The sequence below is a fragment of the Lathamus discolor genome, chromosome 3, assembly GCF_037157495.1.
Source record: "Lathamus discolor isolate bLatDis1 chromosome 3, bLatDis1.hap1, whole genome shotgun sequence".
NCBI classification, from domain to species: domain Eukaryota; kingdom Metazoa; phylum Chordata; class Aves; order Psittaciformes; family Psittacidae; genus Lathamus; species Lathamus discolor.
In genome coordinates this window covers 65,864,932-65,891,142 of record NC_088886.1, presented here as the reverse complement: position 1 = coordinate 65,891,142, position 26,211 = coordinate 65,864,932, and the positions used below count along the sequence as shown (strand labels likewise).

General features: G+C 43.2%; 1 protein-coding gene across 1 annotated transcript in view; it reads right to left on the bottom strand.

The window, feature by feature from the left end:
- Positions 1-26,211, bottom strand: part of IQCA1 (IQ motif containing with AAA domain 1) — a 95,134-nt gene that overhangs the window by 18,370 nt on the left and 50,553 nt on the right. The window contains exons 8-15 of the mRNA XM_065669639.1: positions 22,568-22,690; positions 18,968-19,043; positions 15,464-15,570; positions 15,160-15,255; positions 9,868-9,926; positions 6,589-6,671; positions 4,415-4,522; positions 668-867 (exon numbers count right to left, since the gene is read on the bottom strand). Of these exons, the coding sequence (XP_065525711.1) occupies positions 668-867; positions 4,415-4,522; positions 6,589-6,671; positions 9,868-9,926; positions 15,160-15,255; positions 15,464-15,570; positions 18,968-19,043; positions 22,568-22,690 (852 nt within the window). The remainder of the gene's footprint in view (positions 1-667; positions 868-4,414; positions 4,523-6,588; positions 6,672-9,867; positions 9,927-15,159; positions 15,256-15,463; positions 15,571-18,967; positions 19,044-22,567; positions 22,691-26,211) is intronic.

The window sequence follows — 26,211 nt, the reverse complement described above, 5'->3', positions numbered from 1 at the left end:
CCTTCCTTAGCAGAAACACTGAGCACTGAGAATGTGGAAGGAATCCTGCCAGGAGAGTGTCTTTATTTTCCTGAGGAGGGTTTGGGCTATGTCCTTCACAGTTCATACGCCTTCTTTCATTTCCAGGCTTCTCATACATTTCTGTTAATGTAATCCTGAACTAGGATTCCCTCTTTTGAAACACTTGCTGATAGGTAAACAGAGAGCAGTATAGGAGAAAGCTGGTTTACAGCAAGAGTCCCAGAGAGGAAATATCTGACCACCCCAGTGTAGTATCTGATTAAACACTGCATGGCAAGCATTCCTGACTGGTGTGCACATAAACAGAGAGCAGAATTCCCTTTATCTGTGATGCTTTTCATATTCAAGGTAATGCAAAGCTTGCACAAATGTTAACATGAAAAATAAGGCTCCTACAAGTGATTTCTCAAGAGGCATTAAGTCCTCTACAGCAAAGCACACATTGGCTGTCAGCACGTGGCTTTGAAAGCGGGGAGGGAGTTTCCATTTGGGTTAGCAGTCCTTTGGACCTGGGGCAGCTTTGCCCTTGTATGACTGGTGTGCAAGCTCCTCAGTGTGGAGGAACTATGACTTAATGCCCAATTTGCTCCACAGAAGATGTACTGAACTGAACTAACTCTGTAGAGAAGTACATGAAACACAGCACCTTGAGAACCATGTGAAGCATCATTTGCAGGCCACTCTTGCCTGGATACTTCCCAGTAATGCTGGAAGCAGATAAATTGAAGAGGTTGGCTCCTGTTTCTGTGCAGATGGCATGGACCAACATCTTCTTTCCAACACCAGCAGGTCCAGCTAGTAACAAGGCTTTCACCAAAGGAGCCTTCTCATGGACTATTTGGGAACCTGTACAAAGGCATATGGCATTATTATTGCTTTAATTTAAGTCTGTCATAAAGGTAATGGAGTGATTTGTCCACTTCATTGTCAATAATTTATAATGTGAATTATTTCCTTAATATGGCACAAGTGCTCTGGAGCTCAGTTCTGTAGGAGTTACCACATTTGAGTTAACATCCCTGTTTGTAGCCAAACTCAACCACCTTTATTTACATCTTCTGGTGGGCAAACTCCAGCTCTGAATCTATGTGAGCTCAAAGAGCAATAACTCACTGATAAGTATTTGAGGATGGACACAGGATCAGAGCATTGAAAAGGAGCTGCTGCTGGTTGCTACTTGTACAGGCCTGGCGCTCCTCATAAGGACTTGCTTTGTTACACAGCAGTTGTCAGCTCCCTCCCTGAGCTGTCAGGCAGAGACAGGGTTAGAGATGTACCTGTGGCTTTAAGCTTTGCATCTGTTTAGAGAGCAGGTCCTCACTTTCTGCAACTGGACAAGGCCATAGACTCAAGTTGCACATAGGACAAAGAGAATTCCCTCCTTCTGCTGTCTGACAATTTCCAACTTCCCCATCTTGAAAGCAAACAAACTAATGGGACTTTCTGTTGGAGCTGTGTTTGTCAGTGATTCTGAAACCAGATGTTTCCATGTGTTTTATTTTATCTCCTTTAACTGCTGCCTTTTTGGGGTAATTTTTCCTCTTAAATGTTATTGCTGTTCAGTGAGCATTGGAGACGCTGACTGCCTGTCACTGAGGCTAGCTGTACTCCAAAACCCTTTACTGCTGACCATAGCATCCCAGACTGGTTTGTGTTGGAAGGGACCTTAAAGCTCATCCAGTTCCAATCCCCGGCCACAGGCAGGGACACCTTCTACTAAAGCATGTTGCTCCGAGCCCCATCCACTGGGATGCAGCTGCTCCCAGTGGATGCAGTGTCTACCCTTAGGGATCCTGCTCTTCTCCAGGCTGAAACAGCCCAGCTCTCTCAGACCAATAAGCCCTCTAAGCCTGCCTGCTGAGTGTGGTGTTAGCTCATCTGCAGAGGAGCTAATAGTATTCCCCAGTTTGGAACTCAGCAGCTGCATGTTGCAGAGCAAGTACAATATTATCTGCGAGGAGGAGAATCCTTTTCTCTTCCCTTCCTTTTATTCAGGTGAGCAAATGCAAATGCCAGGGTTGCTTTGCTTTACTTGCTCTGCCAGCAGCAATGACTGCTCAGCATTTCTAAATCTCTGCCTATGGCAGCTCCAGGTAAATTCATTCTGGGCTGTAAGAAATACGTCCATCACCTGGGAAAGCGTGGAAGAAATGCCTGTGTTGTGGAAACAGGACCACAGAAAGATCTAGGTGGCTGATGGTGATAGAACTCATCTTCCCTGCAGCTCTGTTCTTCTATGAATTAGGTACAGGTAAACCTCTAGAGATGGAGGTAGTAGGAAATGTCACATGCTGTATCTGTACACAGTGGTAGTTCTGTAACATCACTGCCTCAAAGCCTAAAACCATTCTGTGTGAGCAGTGGTGGTTGTTGCAAAGCCAGATTTGAATGTGTGTGAGTATCTGCCACTTCTGAAGGTCTTCGGGACTGGTGACTATCAGACTATGGGACTAGTGGAGGAAACTGGCCCCAGAGGTGCTGAGCTGCAGCAGAAGCCTCTGGCTTAGCCTGGAAAAGTTCTCTGGGTTAAAGAGACAGCTAAACCCAAATCCAATCAGGCTGCATATTGTGTCCTAATGCTTTAACAACCCAAATAAATGACAATGAACCAAGTGCGAAGATGAATGCCATTATTTCAGGGCTGTGTAGGGTGTAGTGAAGCTGTCAGCCACCCAGGCTTTATTAATATTTGGTGGTTCCATACCAATCTATTCCTATTACACATCAATTTATTATGAGGGGAGCAGCAGACTCCTCTGTGTTTAAAGATGAAATATAGAGGCTACTCTTATTTCTCCTTTAGCTGCTTATAATTTTCCTAATGCCATTTAAGCTGGGGCTTTCCTTGCCATCAGGTGATTATTATGAGAATAACTTTTACTTCCACACATACACCATTATATGATTAACTAGTTTTGAGATGAATTAAAGTGAAATGTCATCCACAATGTAGCACCCAAAAGGTGAAATCATTCCTGTGCCTCTTTTTGGCTCATGCAAGAGCTTTCTTTACTCAAAGGCACTTTAAAAATGCTATAGCAAATACTTCTTGTTTGTTTAACTAGTCCAGGGGCTCTTCTCCCTGGAATTTTAAATGGTAGAAAATGTATAGATTCTCTTTCCTCCTGCCTTGGGGGATGTCTTGGGGCTTGATTTCAGTAGGTTTAGATAGCATTAAAACATCACCTTGGAGGAGTTATGTGATATACAAAATACCACATTGTCGTCAGCGCAGACAGCAGTAACTGCTGACCTGTCTCAGCTGACTGTGGTCAAACTTGCAGCCAGCCCTTAAGAGTTAATCCAAAAACCAGCTGGGAGTGTTTTAGATAAGAAGAGCCCATCTAGGCTGATGGAAGGGGTGCTCAGAGCATCCTGTTTGTTAACCTGGTCTGCAGATAGAGCACTCCTGCTGCCCTACTGCTCAAGCTGAGACCAGGAGGAAGCAGCCTTGTGCACTGCTGCACTGAGCTCTCTACAGCACCTGCCCTCTGTGGGGACAGGGAGAGCCACAAAAAGTCCGAGAAGAACCTCAGAGCACGTACATAGAGACCAGCCTGAGCACAGGTCTGTCTGGGAGGCGTGCAAAGGGGAGGGGAAAGCAGAAGCTCAGTGTCAGCTTTGCTCTATTTGCCAGAATGGCAAAAATAACATGTCTGTTAGTTTGTCCTATAAAGGGGCTCAGCAGGCAATGGCACAGCCTGGGGGAGGATATGCCTAGTTAAAACCTCCCTGAAAACCGATTGGGAATGGCAAAGGATGCAAGTGAAGTATGGGTAGAGGCCCTTGAGACAGGCAGGAACTTCTTGCAATCACTAGAGTCTGGCATATGCCATTCCCAAGTAAAATATGGGATAGATTTTTCCATTAAAAGCATGCAACCCGACCCAGCAAAGCCTTGTTAGGTATTGGCGAAGTTTTAATGCAAGCTGCAAGAGCATTTAAAAGTGTTCCCTCTGATGTACAAAATTATCCAGCCTAATTCCTTAAACGATTGCATTGTTTAGTACTGAGTAACATTAGCCAGCTTGTAAAAGGTAAATTGCAACCTTAGCCCTTCCCTTAACTTGATTAATTTTGATCACTGGAGCTTGTTTTAGCTATTATCTTTCCCCAGTGATTTCCTTTTATGTGCTGCCATTCACAAACTGTTAACATGCAAACGGAGATGGTTTGGAAATGCAATACCTGACAATAGCATGTGCAAGCTCCTTTATGCACTATTAAATTGATATGGTCTTCACTCAGAAGGCTTAATTGAAAAACAATTATACTGCAAAATGCTTTAGATTACGATTAATCAAGCCTTGTCAAAGCCAGTAAAAATGCATGTTACTGACAGGAAGCAAAGCCATTGTATTCTGCCCTCTGGTAATTTCTGCTGTGCTCTTACCTAATGGCAGTATTCCATACAGTGCTATTAGCTGTCTAACATCTGCAAGAGAGGGCATTGGCTCTCTATCTGCTTGCTGAAGTGTGGTCCCCAGGTAGCTGTACTCGCCTGTAGGGAGAAAGCATGGGCTTCATAAATGTGACAGTGCATTGTTAGAGAAAGCATAACTCGAGTAATGAAAAACTACCTTAGAATACCGACATAACGTGCTCTCAGCAAACCCAGGGGACAGGGATTCAAACAGGGCAATACTGGTGTGGAATGTGGCCCCCCAAGCAATTGGGAAAGGTGAACTGCAAAGGAAGCTGAAGTTAAACACACTGTGGATTCCCCTTCCAGCCTGTGGAAGGTGTTCAGCAGAGCTGCCATCAAGTAACCTTTGAAAGAAACTTCGTGGAGAAGCTTCATTAACAGCACCATAAATCACATTCGCGGGCAAAGGATTTCTAGCTTCGGGATTCTGCAGGGTTGGATCCCAGTGAAACATGCTCCGTCAGAAGGATTTCAGAAAGGGGAAAAGCTGATTTAACAAGCATTCTCCCGACTGCATCACATCTCAGCCTCTTGCTGTGTTAGACATTGGAGTGTGTCACCTCATTTGGTGGGTTCTTTGCTTTGCACTTAATCTGTGTTTCTTCAAACAAAACAGCCCAAGACAACCAAAAATCCCTGACATGAACTGATTGAATCTTGCCCCAGCTCTTGTTACAGAGCCGTAATCACACTGCTTGCCCTGTCAAAGTCCATATACAACACATGTTAGAGAACAAAGATCCAGCAGGATGGGCCACAAGCAGGAAAACTAGCTGTGATGATGTAGTCAGTGATTGTTTTTTAGCATTAATTGCATGTCATTATGGTGAATATCTTGAAAAGGAATGTGTTTTACTGGAATGAAAAAGGGAGAGCACTGGAGCTTTTTGGAGCAGAGGTATGTTAGCAATGGTTAAGAGAGAAAGGGGAGTTGTAATTTGGAGGCAAAAAGGCAGACAAGCCCTGGTGCAACTGCCCCCTCCCCTCTGAAGAACAAAATTCATTTCAGGTTTTATCTTTTATTTAAGGAGAAATCAAAAGAACCGGATAGGAATTAATCTTCACAGATTTAATTAGAAGGCATCAAAGGGTTTAATTGCAACTGAACATAAATCACGGTGGATACTCGCTGACTAATTTAGATAAGGTCACCAAGAAAATTAGTTCGGCAATGTCGGTTTGTCATGGGGGGGGGGGGGGCGACGACATTTCAGCGCCTTTACTTGCTGTGTAGCACAATTCCACTCTGTCCTTTTGCCAGGAACTGGGATGGAAGTGACCTTCCTTAGGCTTCAGTCCTGTAAGAGCTGAGCAGTTAAGGACTGCAGAAGAGCCACAGCTTCAAACCTCAGGGTCAAGGGAAGATAGCCCAAAGCCACCTCAGCCTATTTCCAAGTTTGATGTTACCATCTGTTTATCATTATTTGTTGGCCAAGATGTCATTTAAAAACATTCCTGGCAGGGAATGTTTGTTAGACAAATGCAGCCTGGTTGGGTGAGCAAAGGAATGATGGAAACTTCCCCTTGCTTTGCTTCATGATCTTTTAATGAGCATAAAATGGGCAGAATACTTGTTAATTCAGCCTTCAACAGAGTGTTTTGGTTCCACTCCCTGTGTAAAGCATAGGCAAGCGTGTCTTACTGCAGCTGCAGGTAACAGAAACTGGGCAAGAGGTCTATGAAATGCAGAACTAGGCAGAGACACATCTTAAATCAAGGGCCAGATATGTCTCAAAGCACTGCTTAAAGTTGATGGGCAGGCAGGGAGGTAAAGGTAAGGGGGAGAGTCTTCTCTGCTGAACAGACTCATACTGAAGGCCAATGCCTGGCCAGTGCTGCCTAAAGGATGTTCTGGTTCCACTTCAGAGTGGCTTGTGACAGACAAAGCCATTCAAGGCTTCCAGGTGTTAGTGCTTGGAGCTAAGCATCAGCTTTCCTAAGAGGCCCTTGGTTTCACTAGCAGAAGTGGAAGGTAACAGGCGCCCTGCAGAAACAGGTTTCATTTGCATAGATATTCAAGTTTGAAAGTCCTGGAAGTGTAATTACTCTTGAACTCCCTCTTGCCTGGAAATAGTGAACACTGAATGGCTGGAGGTTTGGTAGGATTAAACACCATATTAGTTGTAATATATATACTTTACCAACATAATCTGAGAGATTCACGGTCTTGGCTTTTATCAGTAATCCTTCTTCCACCAGTTCCTTATACAGCGAATCAATAGTCCTATGGACAAGAGACACCACTCAGAAATCCCAGGATGCTGTCAGTAAAAGCTCAGTCCTTCAGTAACTGAATTAGCTTGAGAGTTATGTTTCTTCACCTTTATAAATGCATTCTGTGGCTCAGAGGTAAAGGTGATTTGTGCCATTAATGTGAAACCAGTAAGTACAGCTTTCTGCATTATGGCAAGAGATCTCTCCCTGCCTCACACACCACATGGCTCCCTCTCCCTCTCATACCTATTCCATTACCCATTTCCAGGTGATGCAGGATCAGTTATGACTTGTGTAATAGGCTCGTTCATTAATATTAATTACTGGCAGATTATTTTTAAATGATACAGTAATGGCAATCCTAGCACTACTATAGCTCTTCACTTAGCTCTCCAATTAGTAGTAATTCATTAATTCTTCTTGGAATTTATTCTGTTTGCAATAGACAGTCTCATCTTGTCAGGAACATGATGGGAATGACTTGATCAGAGCAACCAGTGGTCTGCCTACTGCAGTGTCAGGATCATGGTGGCCAGAGGAGGAGGATCAGAGGGAAAACATACACTGGAAATAGGCACAACTTCTCCAGTGGAACAGTTTTCTCCTATCTCCATTAGTGACTGGAAATAACTCCCGGTAATTGAGGATTTAATACACTTACATTTGTTCCTGGTTGTCTATGGATGTGGATGTTCTCCACACTATATCTTTAGGAGTTCTACCTAAGTATCAAATTCAGTGACATTTTTGGCACTAGGTTCTACAGATGGATACTGCTTCAAGGACTATATAAAATGAATAAGCCTGGTGGAAACTCTTGTATCGTTAGCATAAGCAATACTGACTTGAACCTTTATAAGTCTTTCACTATGCACTTTGCACATCCTCTTCCCTTTTTTTTGCCTTTGTCATCTATCTTAATTGGGATGTTCTGGTATGGCTACAACAAAAATATTCAATAGAGACACTCAGCTGGCTAATAAAATATATCTAATTTGAGGTCTGCAGCCTTCTTCAGCTGGGAAGCTTCATGTTTATGCAGTGTTAGTGGCATAATTAGTGTAGGAGCAGTAATAAGCAAATACAGATTGGAACTCACCTTCAACAGCGTTGATTTTTGCCTCTCTGCCTCTTACTCTCAGTGATTTATGTTGACTATGCATCGTAAAGCGAGCAGAAGGTAGAGTGGGACTAACCTGACACTTCTGTTGGGAGCATGACTTCTACTTTTCCTGTCTTATTACTTTTACCGTGCAAGCTTAATGATGCATGCCCTGAGCCTCCTCCAAGTAAGTGTGATGTGATAAGTCTTTGTTGACTGAAGCCCCCTGTGCCCTGTTCTCCATGCCAAAACCAAGCTGAACCTCTTCTTCTTTTAGTTATTTCTGTAATACTTCCTCCTTCCCTGCTTAGCAGGGAAGAGCAGTGCATGGAGCCAAAATACCAGATGAGCTCTGATTTAAAGCCATTACTACAAAGTTTGTGTTCTTAAAAGGCTGTGTGTTGTATTAAGTTTATATGTAAAGAAGTAGGTATGTGCGAGAGTAATTTTATAAGTGCAGAATATGCGTGTCCTTGTTAGACTTTGGTGCTGTTTTTGTAGGAGAGGTCATGCTCTGTTATAATCTATGACACATTTACTCTAAATATTTGCTTGGAGAGGTTCTTTATTTTCAAGTAGGTAGAGAGATCACTGGCTGTGTAGCACCAGCCCCCTAAATGATCTAGTCCAGGTCTTGCTGAGCATGTCCTGTAAAAATGGATTCATGGAGTGAATCCCGTGTGCTTCCCCCTGCAGTGACTGAGGGTGTTTGCCTTAATGCTGCTCTCCTGGGAGCTGGGTCTGCTTCTGCTGTGCACTGCTGCTGGGTCAGCAGGTTCCAGTGGTGCTATCTCTGTTTGTATCATGTGTACAGGTGAAGAAGTGGATTGTCAGTGAATACATCACACTGGAATGCACATCACTGAAAATGTAGTGTCACAGAAAAAAAATACACTCAAATCCTTCAAATAAAATAAGGATGCTTGAAAGAGCAAAGGTGCCCAAGGAATTGCCAGGTCTGTTGAAACTCCAGCAGGTGGTTGGAGCTAGATGATCTTAACCTGAACTATTCTATGATTCTACTCTAATTCTTACTGATGAGGCTGAGAGATCTGGGCTGGTTCAGCCTGGAGAAAAGAATGCTTCTTAAGGGAGCTGCTCTGAGGAGCAGCTCCAGTGCCTAAAGGGGCTACAGGAAACCTGGAGAAGGGCTTTGGACAAGGGCCTGCAGGGACAGGCCAAGGGGAACTTTAACCTGCCAGAACAGGGGAGACTGAGATGAGCTCTTAGGCAGAAGCTCTTCCCTGTGAGGGTGCTGAGGTGCTGGCACAGGGTGCCCAGAGAAGCTGTGGCTGCCCCATCCCTGGCAGTGTTCAAGGCCAGGATGGACACAGGGGCTTGGAGCACCCTGCTCTAGTGGAAGGTGTCCCTGCCCGTGGCAGTAGCTGGGACTGGATGAGCTTTGAGGTCCCTTCCAACACAAACTATCCAATGATTCTATAATAAATAAGATTTATGATATGTACATGAAGGGTGATTTATGGAGTACAGGGGCCTGCCTACAGTCTCCCTTATCAGGTTTCAGCTGGAATGGAAAATCTGACACTTGACAAAGCTGCTTGGTGCTTCTGTACCTGCAGAGATGATGGGAAACAGGCAAATGAGGCCTATATCCCACCTATATGTTGCATGCGCTCACCTTTGTATACTGGAATTAACCTGACTGAAGCTGATGGTGACTGGCCCTGGTGGTGTGGTGTTGCAGAACAGGGATCTTAATCTGTGTGCGTTGTTGAAGTTGGGGAAAACTAGGATCTGTGTTATGGAGCATGAAAGCAGTGTTCTGTTGGCCTGTTATTTGTTGTGCTGTAAAGCCATTGGTCAGGAAGGGACTGTATGTAGGTTGCTGTGTTCACTGGGAATGCAAAAATGGTTTTGGGTAAAGCATATGTGTTTGTAAAAGTGGGGGTTTTACCATCTAGGCTTTTCATTCATATTTAGAACTGTTAGTAAAGAGGTTTTATGTATCGTAGCGCTCCTGATGCTGGTAAGCATAGTAGTGTTGAGATGGATTTGGTGTTCTAATTAGAAATTGAATGGGTTGATAGCATATCTAATGCAAAAAGGATGCACTCAATCTTGGGTAAGCAGGTCCTCTCCTTACCTGTCAGGAGTTAGATCTTCTTCCAGCTCAGATATCTTCTTCCTTGTGGTTGTTTTCTTCTGAGGACCACAAAACCAGACAGGAATTAGCGACCTTAGCACAGAGATGTTGTTCTGAATGTATTGAGGCAAAGGGAGGGTCAGAACAGCAAATGCTTGTGTTTGAATGTGGCCCTTGTCACTGAAGGAACGCAATGGGAATAATCATATCCTTGAATGCCTAAAGGGAAAGGAAGTCATATCCCCATTTATAAGAGCACAGGAGATGTTCCTATCTATAGCTATCTGATTATTGCATCTATCTGAACATATTCCTATCTGATATTTTCAGCATGCTTAAGCTACGGGAAGATTCTGACTTGTGTTGCACTTCTCTACCTACTGTAAAAAGCCCATGGAAAACAGAAATAAGAAAGATGTGAATCAGTAATGTCAAGCCCCTCCACTAATTACAGCTCACAAGCCATAAATACAGTTAGGGATAATTAGTTGTGGAAAGGGCATCATTATTCCATGTTAGTGCCCACCACTCGTGTCCATACTTAAGTTCTGCAAAGCACTTTAGAATTACTTCATTGGAATTATTTATACAGCAGTATTTGTGCACCATGGGGTTTCTTCCATGGCTTACATTTAAGCTCTGCAGAGCTCTAGAGGCTGTGTTGTTGAGTTAAAGAATCCTATCCGATCCTCTGGAAAATGCTGGGGGTTTTGGGTTGGTTTCTTTTGTGTTTGTCTTCCTAGAATGGATGAGCAGTGTTCACAAACACATCAATTGTACGTTTCCAAGGACATCACAATGTGAATGGGTCAGTGGCTGTTACTATTTGCAAGGCAACAGACATCATCTGGATGAAAAGATAAACTAACCCCAGAACTATATGGATAAGCCAACAGGGAAAAAGCGATGTTCTTATGTTTTGGATGGGAATAAAGCCAACAACCCAACTACACCTCAGGTTTCTGTACATAAATAAGCTTGGCAGCAAATACTCATTAGAATGTGCCAGTGGGGCTTTGTTTTGCAGCAAAGGAACGGGAAGAACAAAGCATGTGTCACGCTGGTTTAACAACTTGAGGAAATAGACTGTCAGCGGTTTATTTCTGCTGTTCTCCAGCTTTGCCTCTTTAGCTTTCTCTCAACAAGCTAGAAATTACATATCATGGGGTCTGCCTGGGAAGAAAAGCTCATTTCTACCTATGTAAAGGCACTAAGCATATGCTGAATTTATTGGCCAACTGGTATTGTCCTCAAGGCAGCTTCACCAATAAACTAACTCAAGAGCAACACAAAAATGAACTATGCAGGGGGAAAATGTGTTTTCCTAATTAACATAAACGGCATTTATGGGGAATTTGGCAAACACTGAGACATGCCATAAGGGGAACTCCGAATTGTAGACAATGGCTTTTCTCCAAAATGCCTTATTGGGAATGGCTTTTATTTAGAAAATGATAATGTTTAATGAATGTGAACATGTTCATAATTTATAATGGAAATCTCCTTGTTTCTGTCTCCGAAATATCAGCCGAGCTTCTGTGTAGCCATCCATTCACTTGGTTATTTTCTGCTTTGGTAAGTCACAGGTAGTGAACTGTATTAGCTACTAGTTGGTAGATGACAGCAGACTGACTTCTGTGCTCAGTGTAGTATCTTGTCTTACTGGGTGGGCTCATGAAAATGGTTTGAATAGCTCAGAGGTTGCTATGAGCAAACACAGACCTCATTTCAGACTGGACTCCAGAGCAGTGTCTCTGGCACCAGAAGGCACAGGGTAGCCAAAATGTCTCATTGAGGGAGCTGTTCCATGTTAGAACTGCAGGATCTGTATCACCCTTTGGCTGTGATTATCTGAATCCTGCTGCCATCAGCTGTGAGCAGCTACTGCTACCAGGTCTGTGGGAAGGTACCAAGAGGAAAGCGCTCCTGTGGCTTTAGGGAAATGATAGTGTGTAAGCAGCAGTGTGTGAAGTGAGTGGATTCCTTGGATCATGTGTGGTGCTTGTGCATGCACCTGCTTTGGTTTAAGTCTTTTCTGCAATGCCAAGATATAGACAGCAGCTTCTGATACTTCTACAGAAAAAGTCCTGGGAAAAAGATGTTGGAACAGGTTTCCCAAGAAAGTTGTGACTGCTCCGTCCAGGTTGGATGGGACTTGGAGCAGCCTTGTCTAGTGGAATGTGATCCTGCCTGTGGCAGGGGGCTGGAAAGGTATAATCATTAGGTCCTTTCCAACCCAGACCATTCTATGATTCTATGTTCACACTAATTATTAAGCTTCTCACTAAATTAGGAGCTCTGAGCTGTGATCCCTGTTGGATTTAGCTACAGCATCCAAAGATGTTACAGCTCTTGCAGCTGGCTGAGAGCTCTGGATGCTAATCTCCATCAGATAGAGAAAATCCAACAGCAGTTCTGAGTCACTGCCCTCAAATCCAGCCTTTCCTCAGTTTTGACCCAGCCTGTCTTTGGGCCTTATTCATTATGGCTTTGCTCTTATCAGGTCTTTATACTTAGGCTGATATTCTTGTCATCACTTTGCTTTTGTGGTTTTCTTTGCTTCTGCCCAACTGCATCATTGATATCCAAAGCTGCACTGAGATGCTACCAAGGCCTATTTACACACTTAGGTTCCTGTGTCCCCTCTTTCTGTTTTTCTCCCCCAGTGCTCACCATGCCTTTGTGTATGCGTGGGTGTGCTCACTTGCAATGGGATGCTTTACCTGCGCTTGGATGGAAACAAACCCTTGGGGGAGCAGAGCAGGAAAAGCAGCACAATGGGCTTAATAAAAAGCACTCTGATAAGCACTTAAACAACTTCCAGGTCAATAACTGCAGAGAGCTTATCTGCCAGCTCTGATGTTGGGTGGAAACCCAGCTTAAAGAAGCTAGGTCTGTTGTGGTTTACTTCACTGCAGATTCCCAAGGCAAGCACCATTGGCTGCTAAATCCTCTGCGTACTATGGTGGGTACATGGCATCCATCTAGATGAAATTCTTGTAAAGCTGGTGGGTTGTGCTGAGCTTGGGCTGTCAGCAGAAAAGGGAGGACTCAGAATAACGTATCAGTAAAAAGAATGCACTGAGATGAGGATGCTACCAACCTTTTAGACATCAAACACTTTGGCAGATGCTAGCCCTCTCTCTTTCCCCTAAAGCTGCTTTATAACAGTCTCCTCTAGGCTGGATGTGGACTTAGACCTTCTGTTCAGGTTAGATAGAAGGAAGAAGCTCTTCCCTGTGAGGGTGCTGAGGCACTGGCACAGGGTGCCCAGAGAAGCTGTGGCTGCCTCATCCCTGGCAGTGCTCAAGGCCAGGTTGGACACAGGGGCTTGGAGCACCCTGTTCTAGTGGAAGGTGTCCAATAGAGTGCTCCCTGACAACAAAAAGCACTTCAGTTCTACTGTGGTGTCTTCCTGCAAAGAAAGAAGAAATCCTTCCTTAGCACACAGGGCATGGCCAAATGTAGCATTGGGAAGCTGGGGTAACTGTCCCTGGACAGAAAATTCCAGTTATAACAGTTCACTTAAAAAAATGACCCTTGCACTGCACTGACAGTGCAGAAAAGGTTTGATTTAGCTGAAAAATGTTGAAAAATTTAGCTGAAAAATCCTCCTGAGAATGCTTTTACATTGTGCTCCAGACATGTTCATGGCTACAATGAGAACTCAAACCCACTGTTACTTGCACTCATATTTGGGGGGAGAGGTACGGGTAACACATGCCTTGAAAGCATAGAGGATTTTTGCTGAATAACAAATGAATAAGCTGCTTCTAAAACTTTCCAGCTCATATGATTCTGGTTATAGAGGCCAGATTTTCATGCAGCAGATCTGAAGGCTGTGTGCAGAGGTATGCATCGGTTTATGGACTGGGGTATTTCTGCAAATACTAATTAGAAAAAAAAGCCTTTGCCAATGCCAAATTCAAATGGTTCTGCACAAGGAAGATGTGTTTTGACTAAAACCACATACTTCCTTCCATTCCCCACCCCAGGCAACTGTTTGGTTGCATCTGTGTCATGTCCCCCCCCCATAAAGTCTTTAGGGAACTTGTATTACTCAATTAGTACTTTCCCCCCCCTCTTTTCCCACCATGTTCTCTCAGGCTACTGGCACAAGCTGGGAGAACAAGAGTTAAATAACCTCCCTCCACCCAAACTATTCCAATCCTATCTTGAAAGTTCAAAAACCCCAAACAACTCCTAACATAACACTTGATAACTCTAGTGTGACATTCTGAGGCAGAGTTTAGCTGATCTAAATGCATCTGCCCATGATGACTTTGGGAAGATGGTTGCAATGTTTTGTCTGTGTATCTTCAGCCTCCCTATTTTTGAAAGGGATTCAGCAATCCAGTTGGTATCAGCTTTCAGAGCTGCTTCAGTTTTGTGTTATTAAATTGCCCCTGTCAGATGAAAGAACATTTTTAGAGATAATTTGAGCAGAAGTACAGCAACAGCAAGTATTTGCTTGCTAAAAGGATTATAGAAATGAAATACAACATGAGATTAGGGTTGGCTATTTGCCCTGAGGATTTGAAGTGCATCTGCTGATTGAACGGTGGGGTCTGTAAGCTTTGAGTTATTTTGCACTGACATGATCTATAGTTTAAATGCTTGGATAAGGAATTTAGGGAACCACAAGCTGTGGAATTCTGTGTATAGATGTGAACATGACATGTGCTGTGTTCCAGTGGGTAACTCATAAAACAGGTTAAAGAGCTACATTATATTTAATTGGCTTAATTGTAAGTTCCCAAACCCTTCAATAGTAAATAGTAACATAATTAACGTGTACCTGCTGTAGGTGGTCTATGTGTTGTACGGGTAAATGAAAGGTTACACCAAAGCATTCAAAGTGCATTATTTTGCTGTATGTTATCCAGTCCAGCAGCTGGAAAAATTCCTGGCACCCAGATCTCCGCCTTCCTTGGAAAACTGTATTAATCGGGACATGTCACCTCCAAGAGAAGGATTGCTTGGATTTTCCTGTTTGACTGCATTACAGGATTTCAATAGGGTGTGTATCCCTCTTGAAAATCGGATCTATTTTGCAATGATTTATCTCTGGAACAGTTCAGTTTGTCCTATGCAATGTTTATAAAGGTTAAGGAATAATAATGGCTAAAGGAAACGGCCCTGGAAAAAGACTTTTAAATGGTTCTGACTTGAGATTCAATGAATGTTTAGGGTGTGTATTTCGACACTGGTATCTGTGAGACTGGGGTTTGCACTGAATACAGGGTGGAGAATTGAGATAGACTCTGAATTCTCCCAACTTGCTGCTCTTACCTTATCACTCTTTTTCCCTTTCTTGGCTTTGGAACTCTTCTCTCCATCCACAGCCAGCTTGAGATTCTCCAGTTTCTGCCGCATCAATGCATCAACCTATCAGACAGACAGAGTTTAACCTAGGTCTGCTGTTGTGCCACCACACCTCAGTCAAATGTTCAGCTAAACAAGCATTAAAGCAAAGAACAGATCGCAGGGGCTCCGGAAGGAGCTAAGGTCTATGCCAGGGCCAGTTCTTACAGCTGCAGAGAGAGATACACAGGCAGTGCACGTTATTAGTGCCCTTGGACTATTGTAAGCACACCTGCACTCTGATCTCCTTCTCCACTTCTTCCCGTTTCTCTTCTTTCATCAGCTCTGGGTCGTGATCCTGGAGAAAATCCCATCCCTCGTCTCTGTTCTGCCAAACGGCTGTTATCCAAAAGGAAGCAAAAAGGAGAAGAAAGTTACAGAAGCCATTGGTTTCTCCAGCTGCTGCTGGGGGCAAAAAATAGGTACTAGTCAGCAGCTTCTATCAAATTACTAGCTGTATGAAAGTAGCAGGCTCTAGGGACCCTTCCCCGTCGCAGAGCCCTGTTTTGTTAGGATCTGTAAGTCTTGAGGGTAACTTTTTTCCTTGCCTTGGGCTGTAAATTGCTATCATCAGACTTCAGGAGGATAACGAGATGGAGAGGCTGTCATTTGGAGGTTGAGAAGCTGAATGCCTGGTGTGTTGTTCACCTTCAAAAGCAGATACCACAGTATTGACCAAACCATATTGTGCCCAATGTTGGCATTCTTCTCTCTGTTTAATAGCACAGTGCTGAAATCTTTACCATGAACAGGCAAAAATGACTCCTGTCCTGAGGAGTGTGCTCTCTGTGTGTCTCTTCGCTGGTATAATGCAGGTTTGGAGACCAAAGGAAGGTGTTTAATTTAAACCAGGAAGTTTCCCTGTTCTCTGTTGTTCAGTTATCTAATGCTAAGTTAAAGCTGAGGCGACCTTGTGAGTTAGCCTTTGTAGTAATTCACATGAGGCTGAAATATGGTCCAGGAGCATGGAGTAGGTTTAAGCTTTAAGCTAAAAGAGGGGAGACTGAGATGAGCTCTTAGGCAGAAGCTCTTCCCTGTGAGGGTGCTGAGGCGCTGGCACAGGGTGCCCAGAGAAGCTGTGGCTGCCCCATCCCTGGCAGTGTTCAAGGCCGGGTTGGACACAGGGGCTTGTAGCAACCTGCTCTAGTGTAAGGTGTCCCTGCCAGTGGCAGGGGGCTGGGACTGGATGAGCTTTAAGGTCCTTTCTAACACAGAGAAAGTTTTGCCTTTGGGGAGCTTAAAGCTTGATGCAGTAGTTGAGAGGCAGATGAAGTCTTTTCCAAAGAGAGGCAAGACCCACCCAGTAATGCACCTCTATTTCTTACTGTTCTGTAAAGGACAAGTAATCAGGAGACCTAACAAAGGAAGCTTGTGCAAACCGATGATCATATCCCCCCGCCCCATCCCCCCCCAAAGCCTGTAACTTTACTTTTATGGAGGCAGATTGCAGCTTGCTCCTTAGGAAGAAAACTAAATTATGTCTGGCAAGCTTGGTGCATGTCTGAATTCTCCACTAATAGCAAAAGGTGCCTTTTTAACGGAAATATCCTCTATGTTTTTGGAGGTAATTTAAAGGAAGACAATTCATACCTTGTATTTCCTTGCATTTTAAGTCCTGACAGTATCTTTATAAATGACAGCTAATCTCCAGCAGCACGTGCTAATTCAGTTTCCAGATGATTAAGAATTACACTTGAAAACTTAGGTTCCTTTATGAATCTGTTCTGTAGAGGGTACTCTTCCTTCTACCCACTGTCATTTCTAAGGCACTGTAAATTCAGGAAGGTTTTCACAGTACCCATAGGAGACCATTCAAGTTTGAGCCCAGTTATTATAACACTGGCTGCTATTTCTACTCCCTATAAATTTTCAGAGTCCAATTATGTGCAGGGTATTTGTGACTTTACACATAGGGAATAGTTTTTTTCAGGAGAGTATTCTGGGTTTCACAAGTGAAAAGGGTAGAGATGGAGAAGGATGGTGGATTTTCTTTGATAATGAGGAAAGAAACTCGGAGGTATAGACATTAATTTCTTTACATTACTTGCAGGTCATCAGATGGCATGACAGATGTCATGTAGGATGTTATGAGGGAAAGCTGATTTGCCCTAGTTAAAAGGTACCTCTTCCAGGCTGGAATTTCAGCCTTGGGGAAAGGGGATGTTACATGGGAGTTATATGAGGTTTTAAACACTTTTCTGACTGGGTCACCAAGTGCTGTTTCACAGAGGAACTGGGTTTAAAGGGATCTGTAGATTCTTGTTCTTTGGGGTCTTTTTAATCTTAATTGTTTATTGCTGTTTGTGACTTGATGAGTGGTTAATATCCACTGCAGGCAAACCAGTGACATCCCCACAGGTTAGGCAGCTGCCTCTGCCATTCCAAGTCCTATATTAGCCACTAGGTTAGAGGCCCTCCACTTTAAAAGAAGTGATCAATAACTCCAAGGTGTTAGATGCTGTGTTGTTCTTTTATAGACCAACAGAATGCTTTAAGGTTTAGTTTAAAGCAAGACCAGAAGGCTGAGGATGTTGTGTTTGCACTGGCTGGTCAAAAGAGCCTGGTATTCTGCTACAAACAGGGTCATCCAGCTACAGGAGCTATTTATTGCATGTGTGTGTGTACGCAACACAATTTATATGACCTCTTCTAAAATAGCATGTGTGCTTCTCTGTGGATTATTTCATATGCATACCTCTAGCTCAGGACTCAAAAACCAGCCCAATGCACTAATGTGACTGCTAACCATGGCCATCTCAGCAGCATTAGTGTTCACTCTGCAGAGCAGTAGCTAATTCCAATATCCCTGAATTTCATATAACAGCTTGTGACTGTTCATGAAAATAAATGTATCTGAAGCATGAAACTCTTCTTAAAAAGGCCACTTCCAACCTCCTGGCAAAAGGATTTGTATCTTGTGATGCCCGATTAGAAATATGTAATATCACTACACTTCAGAGTTTGGGCCATAGAGTATTTGGGTTGAACTCAACTATCCTCTGCAACACTAAGCAAGTCCTAAGTATGAACTGGGCAGCTGTGTAATGGGGGAAATAGCATCTTGCTTCCTCATAGCACAAGGTACTTCAAAAATAAAACCCAGGAAGATGGAGGTAATGATTTAGGCTGCTTTAGACTTGCTCCACTTAAACTCTTGCTGTTCCAGTGTGAAAGTAGGTGTCACACAAGTGTTTCCAACAACAGTATGTAAAATAAGTGCTTTAGCTTGAGCAAATGCAGTTCAGCAACTTGTAAAACTGCCCAATACAGGTCTAGAGGAATAGTAGTGTTCATGAATTCCAGTGATGTTTAGGTAGCTGTACTGTGTGTAGGTGAATGAATTCATGGACAGAGGAAGGCAGAGTTACAGGAGCATGAAGACATTAATGCTGAGGCTTCATTTACAGTAGTGCTTTGGAATTATTTCAGATGTCACTTTTGTTGCCCTCAGAAAAGCCCTTGCACAAACATTACAGCACTTTGCTTCTAGTTTGGTTACTTTTACTCACAGAAATGTACCTTTCTGTATCATTAGATCAATGATTTTGAGAGACTCCTAAGAAGACTTGAGTTACTGACAGGCTCCTTTCCTAAATACCTTTCAATCTAATGTCCTCATTTCTGTAATGTTCCAGTTGTTTGGGCAGCTGCCCAGCTTGACCTTATAAGAATGACATTCAGATTAAGCTGAATTAGAAGAACATTCCAGCTGTAATTGTTATCTTTTTCTACTGACCTTTGTATTGACTGTTTCCTTCCTCCATTATTGAAAGGAAATTACTTGGAGCCATTTTCCAACCTTCATCCTTTTCCTAGATAGGGGAAGTAGAGAAGGTGGTGAAAAGTCAGAATATTTATATATTAGAAACCTTGCAAGTATGAAAGTGTGATAATTTTAGTTAGACTTTTAAATATTTGTTTTAATGTGAGCAGTAAGACAGCATTGTTCCATAGAACCATAGAATAGTCCTGTCCCTGTAGGCACTTGTCCAAAGCCCCTCTCCAGGTTTCCTGTAGCCCCTTTAGGCACTGGAGCTGCTCTAAGGTCTCCCCTTCAGGAGCCTTCTCTTCTCCAGGCTGACCCAGCCCAGCTCTCTCAGCCTGGCTCCAGAGCAGAGCTGCTCCAGCCCTTGCAGCATCTCTGTGGCCAGCTCTGGACTCAAACTTCTTTTCCTTTGAGTCAGCTTGTGTATTTTGTTACGTTCAGTTGATTGATCCCATGCTTGTCCTGTGTTAAGTGCTCTAAGGCACCTTGAACCAGCAGTGTACATTTCAGTCTAAGCAGAGATAGGGAAATAAGTCTGACCATGTTTCTGCAGCTTTCCAAAGCCTATCCTATGCTAGGTGGTTCTCATTCAACAACAGGGAAATTTTTGACTCCATTGTGCGCTTTTGGCGTGGAGACTTTGCTAATGGGTTTCACTAAGGACAAAGTATGTCTCACTTAAACATGTCTGGATGAATCTGGATGCGCAGCCTTCCTCATGTTCAGTGAGGAAGACAGGTTGCAGCATGTTAGGGTGAAGCAGGCCAGACTGGTGTAACATGTGCTCTGCTATTGAAAAGAGGGATCATATGGTGCTGAAGCTGTGGGTTTTGTTTGTTTTCCTTCTTTGTGTGTGTGGTGGTGTTTTCTTCTTTTCTTAGGTGCCCAATGGGAAATCAAATCAGCACCTTACAGAGAAAAGCAAACAGAGTTACTTTGATATCAAATCTGCTTCTTAAGAGATTGCTATCAAGCTTTTCAGAAATATTCAGGTTTCCTTCTGGGATCAAACTTTTGTTTTCTTTCAGAACTGAAGCTACAAGGCAGGCTTTTTTCTGCCTGCATCACTGTGACTTCTAGCCTATACTTATTTTAATAAGTGTCCTGCTGCTAGAACTTTTCTCAGCTGGTCTTAGATACTATTTCCCTCCGCCCCTGTCAGAATTATAACCTTGGAGAGAATGTTCCCTTTGTTCTTTCTCAATGAACCATAGAGAACCTGATATAACGGCTCAGAATTTTACTAGACACGACTTGTGATGGCTAAAGAGAGGAGAACGACATGAAGTTATAAAGCCCCAGAGCTCTATATTGGTATTTCACCCCATTCCAAAACAACTGTGAGGGGATTGACATTCATTTTTGGCATCACTGGTTCTTATCTACTGACATGTGCAAACCCAACAAAGAATCAAACTTACCCCGTGACAGTCAGGTTTTTAAGCTGATGAGTGAGTTGCCATATGGTTTCAGAGCTTGGGTTGGGTTTGGTGTTTTCAGTGTGCTTGAACATTGATGTCTCATTTTGGTTTAAACTCAAATGTCTGAAACAGCCTTTTTCATTGCCTCTGCAAGACTAGAGGCATCACAGGGGTTTGTTAAGGGCCAGCCAAGTTGGGAAGGAGCAAAGACAAGGGCAAAGCTGCAGAAATCCATTAGAGGACACCCTTGTGAATGCTTCCAAAGGGAAATGGGCTCTCTGAGATGCTAGAGTTCTATAACTGTGTATGACAAGGGGCTTTAAACTCTCCAGTTTCAAAAGCCTTTCTGAGCTATTACCTTCATATATACCCTTTTATCTGAGTTTTCCTGTAGAGTTCTGCAGTGTGTACACTGACTTAAGCGCTTACACCTTGAAGTGGCACTAGTACAAGTCACCAGAAGTCTTACTTACAACAAACGCTTTGCCATCAGTATTATTTGGCTTAGGTCTGCAGGTCTTATACTCCTTTCTCCCACGGGTTGGCTCTGCTCTGCCACTAGGACACAACGAAGTGGTACCAGTAATTTTATCTTCCACTGCTTGCTGTGATAGTGCACTCTGTGACAGTGTCACCCTGATGATAAATGACTGAAGACATGTGTGACCAGAGCCTAACAAATATCCTATTTGCATACGAGCAGCAACCACCCTTCCTAGTTAGCAATGCAAGATCAGGCTTAAAGAGCTTGGAAGCACATTTATGTACGTGGCTCCTCCAGCCTGCTGTCCCTTTTCATTTCCAAAAGGGAGAAAACCCCAGCCCCAAAATCCCAAACATAGTTTTATATGGTCCAAATAGCATTTGCAACCAGCAAAGATGCTGAGCTGCAAGTTAACACTTGGATTTCTACCTCCCAATTAGATAGACTGAGGCTTCCTAAATTCACATAGTTTAGCATTCCTGGCTAGCTGTTATGAGAGCTTTGGCCAGATTAATGGCTGTTGTCCAAGAAAAGCATCTTTTCTTGTTGAATGGTTATTCTAGGGCTAGGACTTACAATGAATCTGTGTAAAACTTGTAGTGAGGAATCAGCTTTGCCCCACAAAACTCACCCTTCTCCTCCACACACTCCCGGAGAGATTAACGACCCTTATTAATAAAACCCCATAAAATATTGTTTCAACTTTGTTTATGCAATAAAGTAGATGGGAAAAGTTGCTGCTTCAGCAAAGTCCTACAATTCTTGTTGCACAGTTTGCTTTTGAAGATGCCTTTTGGTCACTGCACTGTTTCACAGGTTCTTTCCTCAGTGAAGTTACTCCCAAAGCAATTTGGAAGCATACCTTCTGTGAAACCAGCCCTTAGTACATAGAAGACTTTGGGGAGTATATCCTTCTTTAAGTGGTGTCCACTATGACTTACAGCAAAAGATAATTCATGTCCTAAAAATGTGTACTGAAAATGCATGACTGCTATTTACAGGCTTATAAAGCACTAGCTTGCAGTACAAAAGACACAGCTGGCCAGGTAAGAACTGCACTTATAGATGATATTGAAATCCACACAAGCTCTAAGGTGGGGAGCTAATTTGAGACTAAGCTTTGCACTCCAGCAGAATGGGTGTCCCATATGAGAAAGGTGGTGAAGAGCAATGTTGGTGCAATGCTATGTTCTCCTTGTCATGCTTTTGGCAGCTCTGGAAGTGGCAGTGACTAACTTCTCTGTACCCCACAGGGAAAGTGGCGATGCTTGGTTAGCTACCTGGGCAGCCTTTTGTTATATACATGAAAAAAGAAGCAGCAATGCTGTGAAAAGAGTGTGCACACTGTCCTGGCAATGATGACAAAGCCCTAATGTGTGTTTTTCCCTCATCCATGTCTTTGGCAGTTTGCACCTAACTCAGCTCTTCCCCTTGAGCTGAGCCATGCCATGCAATGGCCATTCCTAAAACACAAGAGGTACAAAGCAGTTCCCCAGAATCATCAAGGTCACTGAAAGGCTGAGAGGGACTGGCTTCAGCCGGTTCTGTCTTCTGAACCCAGGCCTGAAGCCCTGGTGACCAGTCTAATGTGAATTACTAGTGTCTGCCTACAGATGGCTGACTAGGCTGGACTTTGGCTCTGTTCTCACTGCAGGATGCCCTTACTTTCTTTTTAGTTTTCTTGTCGTTTTTGTCTTTGGATTTTTCTTTCTCTCCTTTTTCTTTTTTGCCCTTCTGGTCCTTTTTCTCCAAAGCCTTCTCCATTTTGGCAGCCAGTTCTGCAGCAACCTGAAGGAGACAGGAAAACGTGAAGAGCTTGGTCAAAAAGTGTGTTATACATGTCCTGTAGGAGGTATGAGCTAGTGTGTATTTTCCTCCTTCACTTTCAGCTTTCCAATACTGTGGTAACATGACAATCAATATGTTGCTTGGTGGTCCCCTATAAACTCCAGAGTGGTTAACCATTATAGAGAAGTCCTTTTGATTTTTGCTGAGGGCACTCACACCAGCACACTTCAGCACAGGCGCTGACTATCCCAATCTCCCATTGGGAAAGAAGTGATTTCTATGTCCCCAGCTGCAAGGGATAGTAAGACCAATTCCTGAAACCACCCAGGAGCACAGTATTCTAATGACATACAATCTGACGTTCCCCCTGGACTTGGAACTCCGATTATTAATTTGTCCTAGTGTTTCCAAGGCAGATTGATTTTGTAGAGATGGATTTTGAGAGCTTGCCTCAAGGCATGTCTAATTTCAATATATGGCTGAAGACTGAAGCTGTTCTGGTGGCTGAGAGAGTGGATAGAGATATTGTGACAAACTCTGACAGATACACATCGATAGCCCAGCATCTTTATCCCTGCAAGCTACTACCAGCAGATAACTGGGTACAGCTACATCAATTTCCATAACTTTAGTTCCTGGCCATTTATACTTTATTATCTGAAAAAGGCAGAGGGTGAAATTCGCTTTTCCTACCATTCTCTTGTTCCCAGGCACCTTTCATTGTACTCTTGTCCCTGAGAGGAATCCTAGGATCATTTACTGATGAGTATAAATCAGAAACGCTGTGGTCATTGAAGTTTATTAATGGTATGTTACTATTGGCAGTACCATGAAAGAGTAGAAAATGAAACATTTCCAATTGGAAGAGATGCTTCCTAGAACAGTAAAAGTACTTGTTTTCTAAGGAATGCCTTTTAATGCTTTGAAGCCTGGGCAGTGGAAGGGGACAACGATAAGGGCTATGCTTTTCAGCCAGTGAAATTCATTAGTGGATTTCCCCAAGCATTTCAGTATCTTACATTTAATTAAATATGGTAATTTAAACCCCGAGCACCATTCAGTCATATCTTGCGGTGATAAGCAGTGAAGCATTTCATTCCCTCGGATAGATTAACAGATTGACTGGAGTTCAAAATAGGTTTTTAGTGTCCCAGCAGGCCTGTTGTATCCAAAACCAACAGAGCTACTCAAAGTGTATCCTAGTGCTAGTAGTCTGCTAGAAACCCAACCTTGTTACATCCACTCTCTGCTATGACTCCCTACCAAAGGGTCACTGTAGTGGTTTCTGATATCTCAAAGGTGGGTTTTTTCTACATACATATGTGCTTGAGAAAAATTTTTAATTTCAAGCAGTGTTTTTGAGTAAATACTGGTGATAGTGTGTGTGTATATATATAAAAATTTAATATCTATAATTTTTTATATATATAATTTAAGTAAATCCAGACTCTGATTGGAATTATTTGCTTTCAGGTTCTTATACAGATGAATGATACTCAAAGGGGTTATGTAGATTTTCTGTTCTTATGAACCTGCTATAATGTGACTTAATGGTTGAGCTTTCCTTATCCTTCTGCCTTGCCTTCATCTGTTCTGCAAGATGGCAAGACAAAAACATGTGTTTAGTATATGGTGTGAAGGCTTGAACTAAGTGCTCATATAGGGAATAGGAAAATGGTGCTTGCAATTAGCACTGAATGAAATGCACAGGAACACAAATAGCCGCATCTGGACACAAGCTCAGTGACTGCAGGCAGAGATCTTGTGTCCAAATAACAGCGGTACAGTCTCTTCTCTGGATGCTTTGGCAACACACGTGTAGTCTGAGATGCCAAGTGGTTTTGGTGAAATCATGGGACACCCATCCCTGGCAGTGTTCAAGGCCAGGTTGGACACAGGGGGTTGAAGCAACCTGCTCTAGTGGAAGGTGTCCCTGCCCGTGGCAGGGGTTGGGACTGGATGAGCTTTAAGGTTGCTTCCAACACAAGCCAGTCTGGGGTTCTATGATTTGGGTTGGAAGGGACCTTAAAGATCATGCATGTGGAGCCTGACGTTTCTGAAGTAGCTCCCTGCTTCCCAGGAGGGAATGATAGAGCAAATGTATCTTTCCTTTTCTGTGTCAGATACACCTTCTCTGCGCTCTTTTGGTGCAGATTCTCCAGCTCTGCTTTCACCTCTGCTCTCAGCAGCTCCAGAATTGCAGAGGCCTGGGAGCTGGGGTGAAGCTGGCTGGGTATGTAACCTTGACTGGCTTGTACTCTTCTATACAGAGCAATTTTCCCTCCAGCTACAAGAAGATGCCTGAAGAATCTGACAAAAGAGCAGGAAAGAAAGGGAAGAGCAAGCAAAGGTTAGTTTGAGATACTGAGCAATTCACCCACATTACAATACCGGGTTGTTTTTTTTTTCTCCCCTGAAGAAAACTTCATAGTGGAAATAAAAGCAGATGTCTTCCTAAATTATTTTAGACTGCCCTTTTCTTTGTGAGATTGCCTCTTTTTGAAATGATGCTGAAAGCCCTTATAAAACTCTGAACACTGAGCATGTGCTTCAGTAAGAGAGGATGAATTTTAGCCTCCCCAAAGCCCCTGATGTAGGACTCTTACTGAGGGATGACTCTTCTCCAGTAACATTTTCTTTTGAGGCTGAAAAGATGTTTTCCTCTAACCTGATAACCCCCAGAAGTCAAATTGACTTTGCTATTTATACATTGGTTCAAGTGTGTTTCCAAACTTTCTCAGTGCAAAAGTGTGTGATTACTGCAGCATTTGATTGCATAGTAGTGTGTTACTGTCCCTACCTTGGAATAGTCAGGGTTCCTAATATTAACCATCTTCTGGGGATCTCTTGCACTGCCATTTACTGATTACAGGGATTCATGGGGATCTTCAGCTGTTGGTAGTAATGAACAGCAATTACAGAGTATATTGCCCAGAGTGTCAAGCCAGGATCAGGGGTCTGTGTTTGCACAGCAATTAACACACAGGGTTTTTTCCTCCCCCTGCTTTTCTAGATGTTGCTGGATCCGATGCTGTGATTACCATAATGTGGCAATGCAATCAAATGTACAACCAAACTCTTCATAAGCATCTCTTTTCCTGCTAAGTTATTTAAGATTGGAAATGAGGGGGAGTTGGGAGAGGGGGGATGTGCCTGCTAAATGACAACTCCTTGGCTTATTTTCATGGTGATGAGACTTAATGAACTACAGGAAGAGATCATCATTTTGTTGGCAGCAGGATAAGGGCAAAGCTAAAAATTGCCACATCTGACAGTTATCTTTGGAGCAAATATGAAAACCCATTAGGGACAAACACCTCGAACAGATGCAGGAGACTACACTGGTGTCTTAGAACCTTAAATTTCTCTTGAAGAGTATGTAGAGAGAAGCTTCTCTTTAGTCGAGAGAGAGGATGTATTTTCCTAACTAAACCAAGTACTCTGCATGGGGAACTCTTTGGCATCCCCTTTGGAAAGGTATTTGTAAAATGTCATGGAAGCAGCTTGTGCAGGAGGCCAGC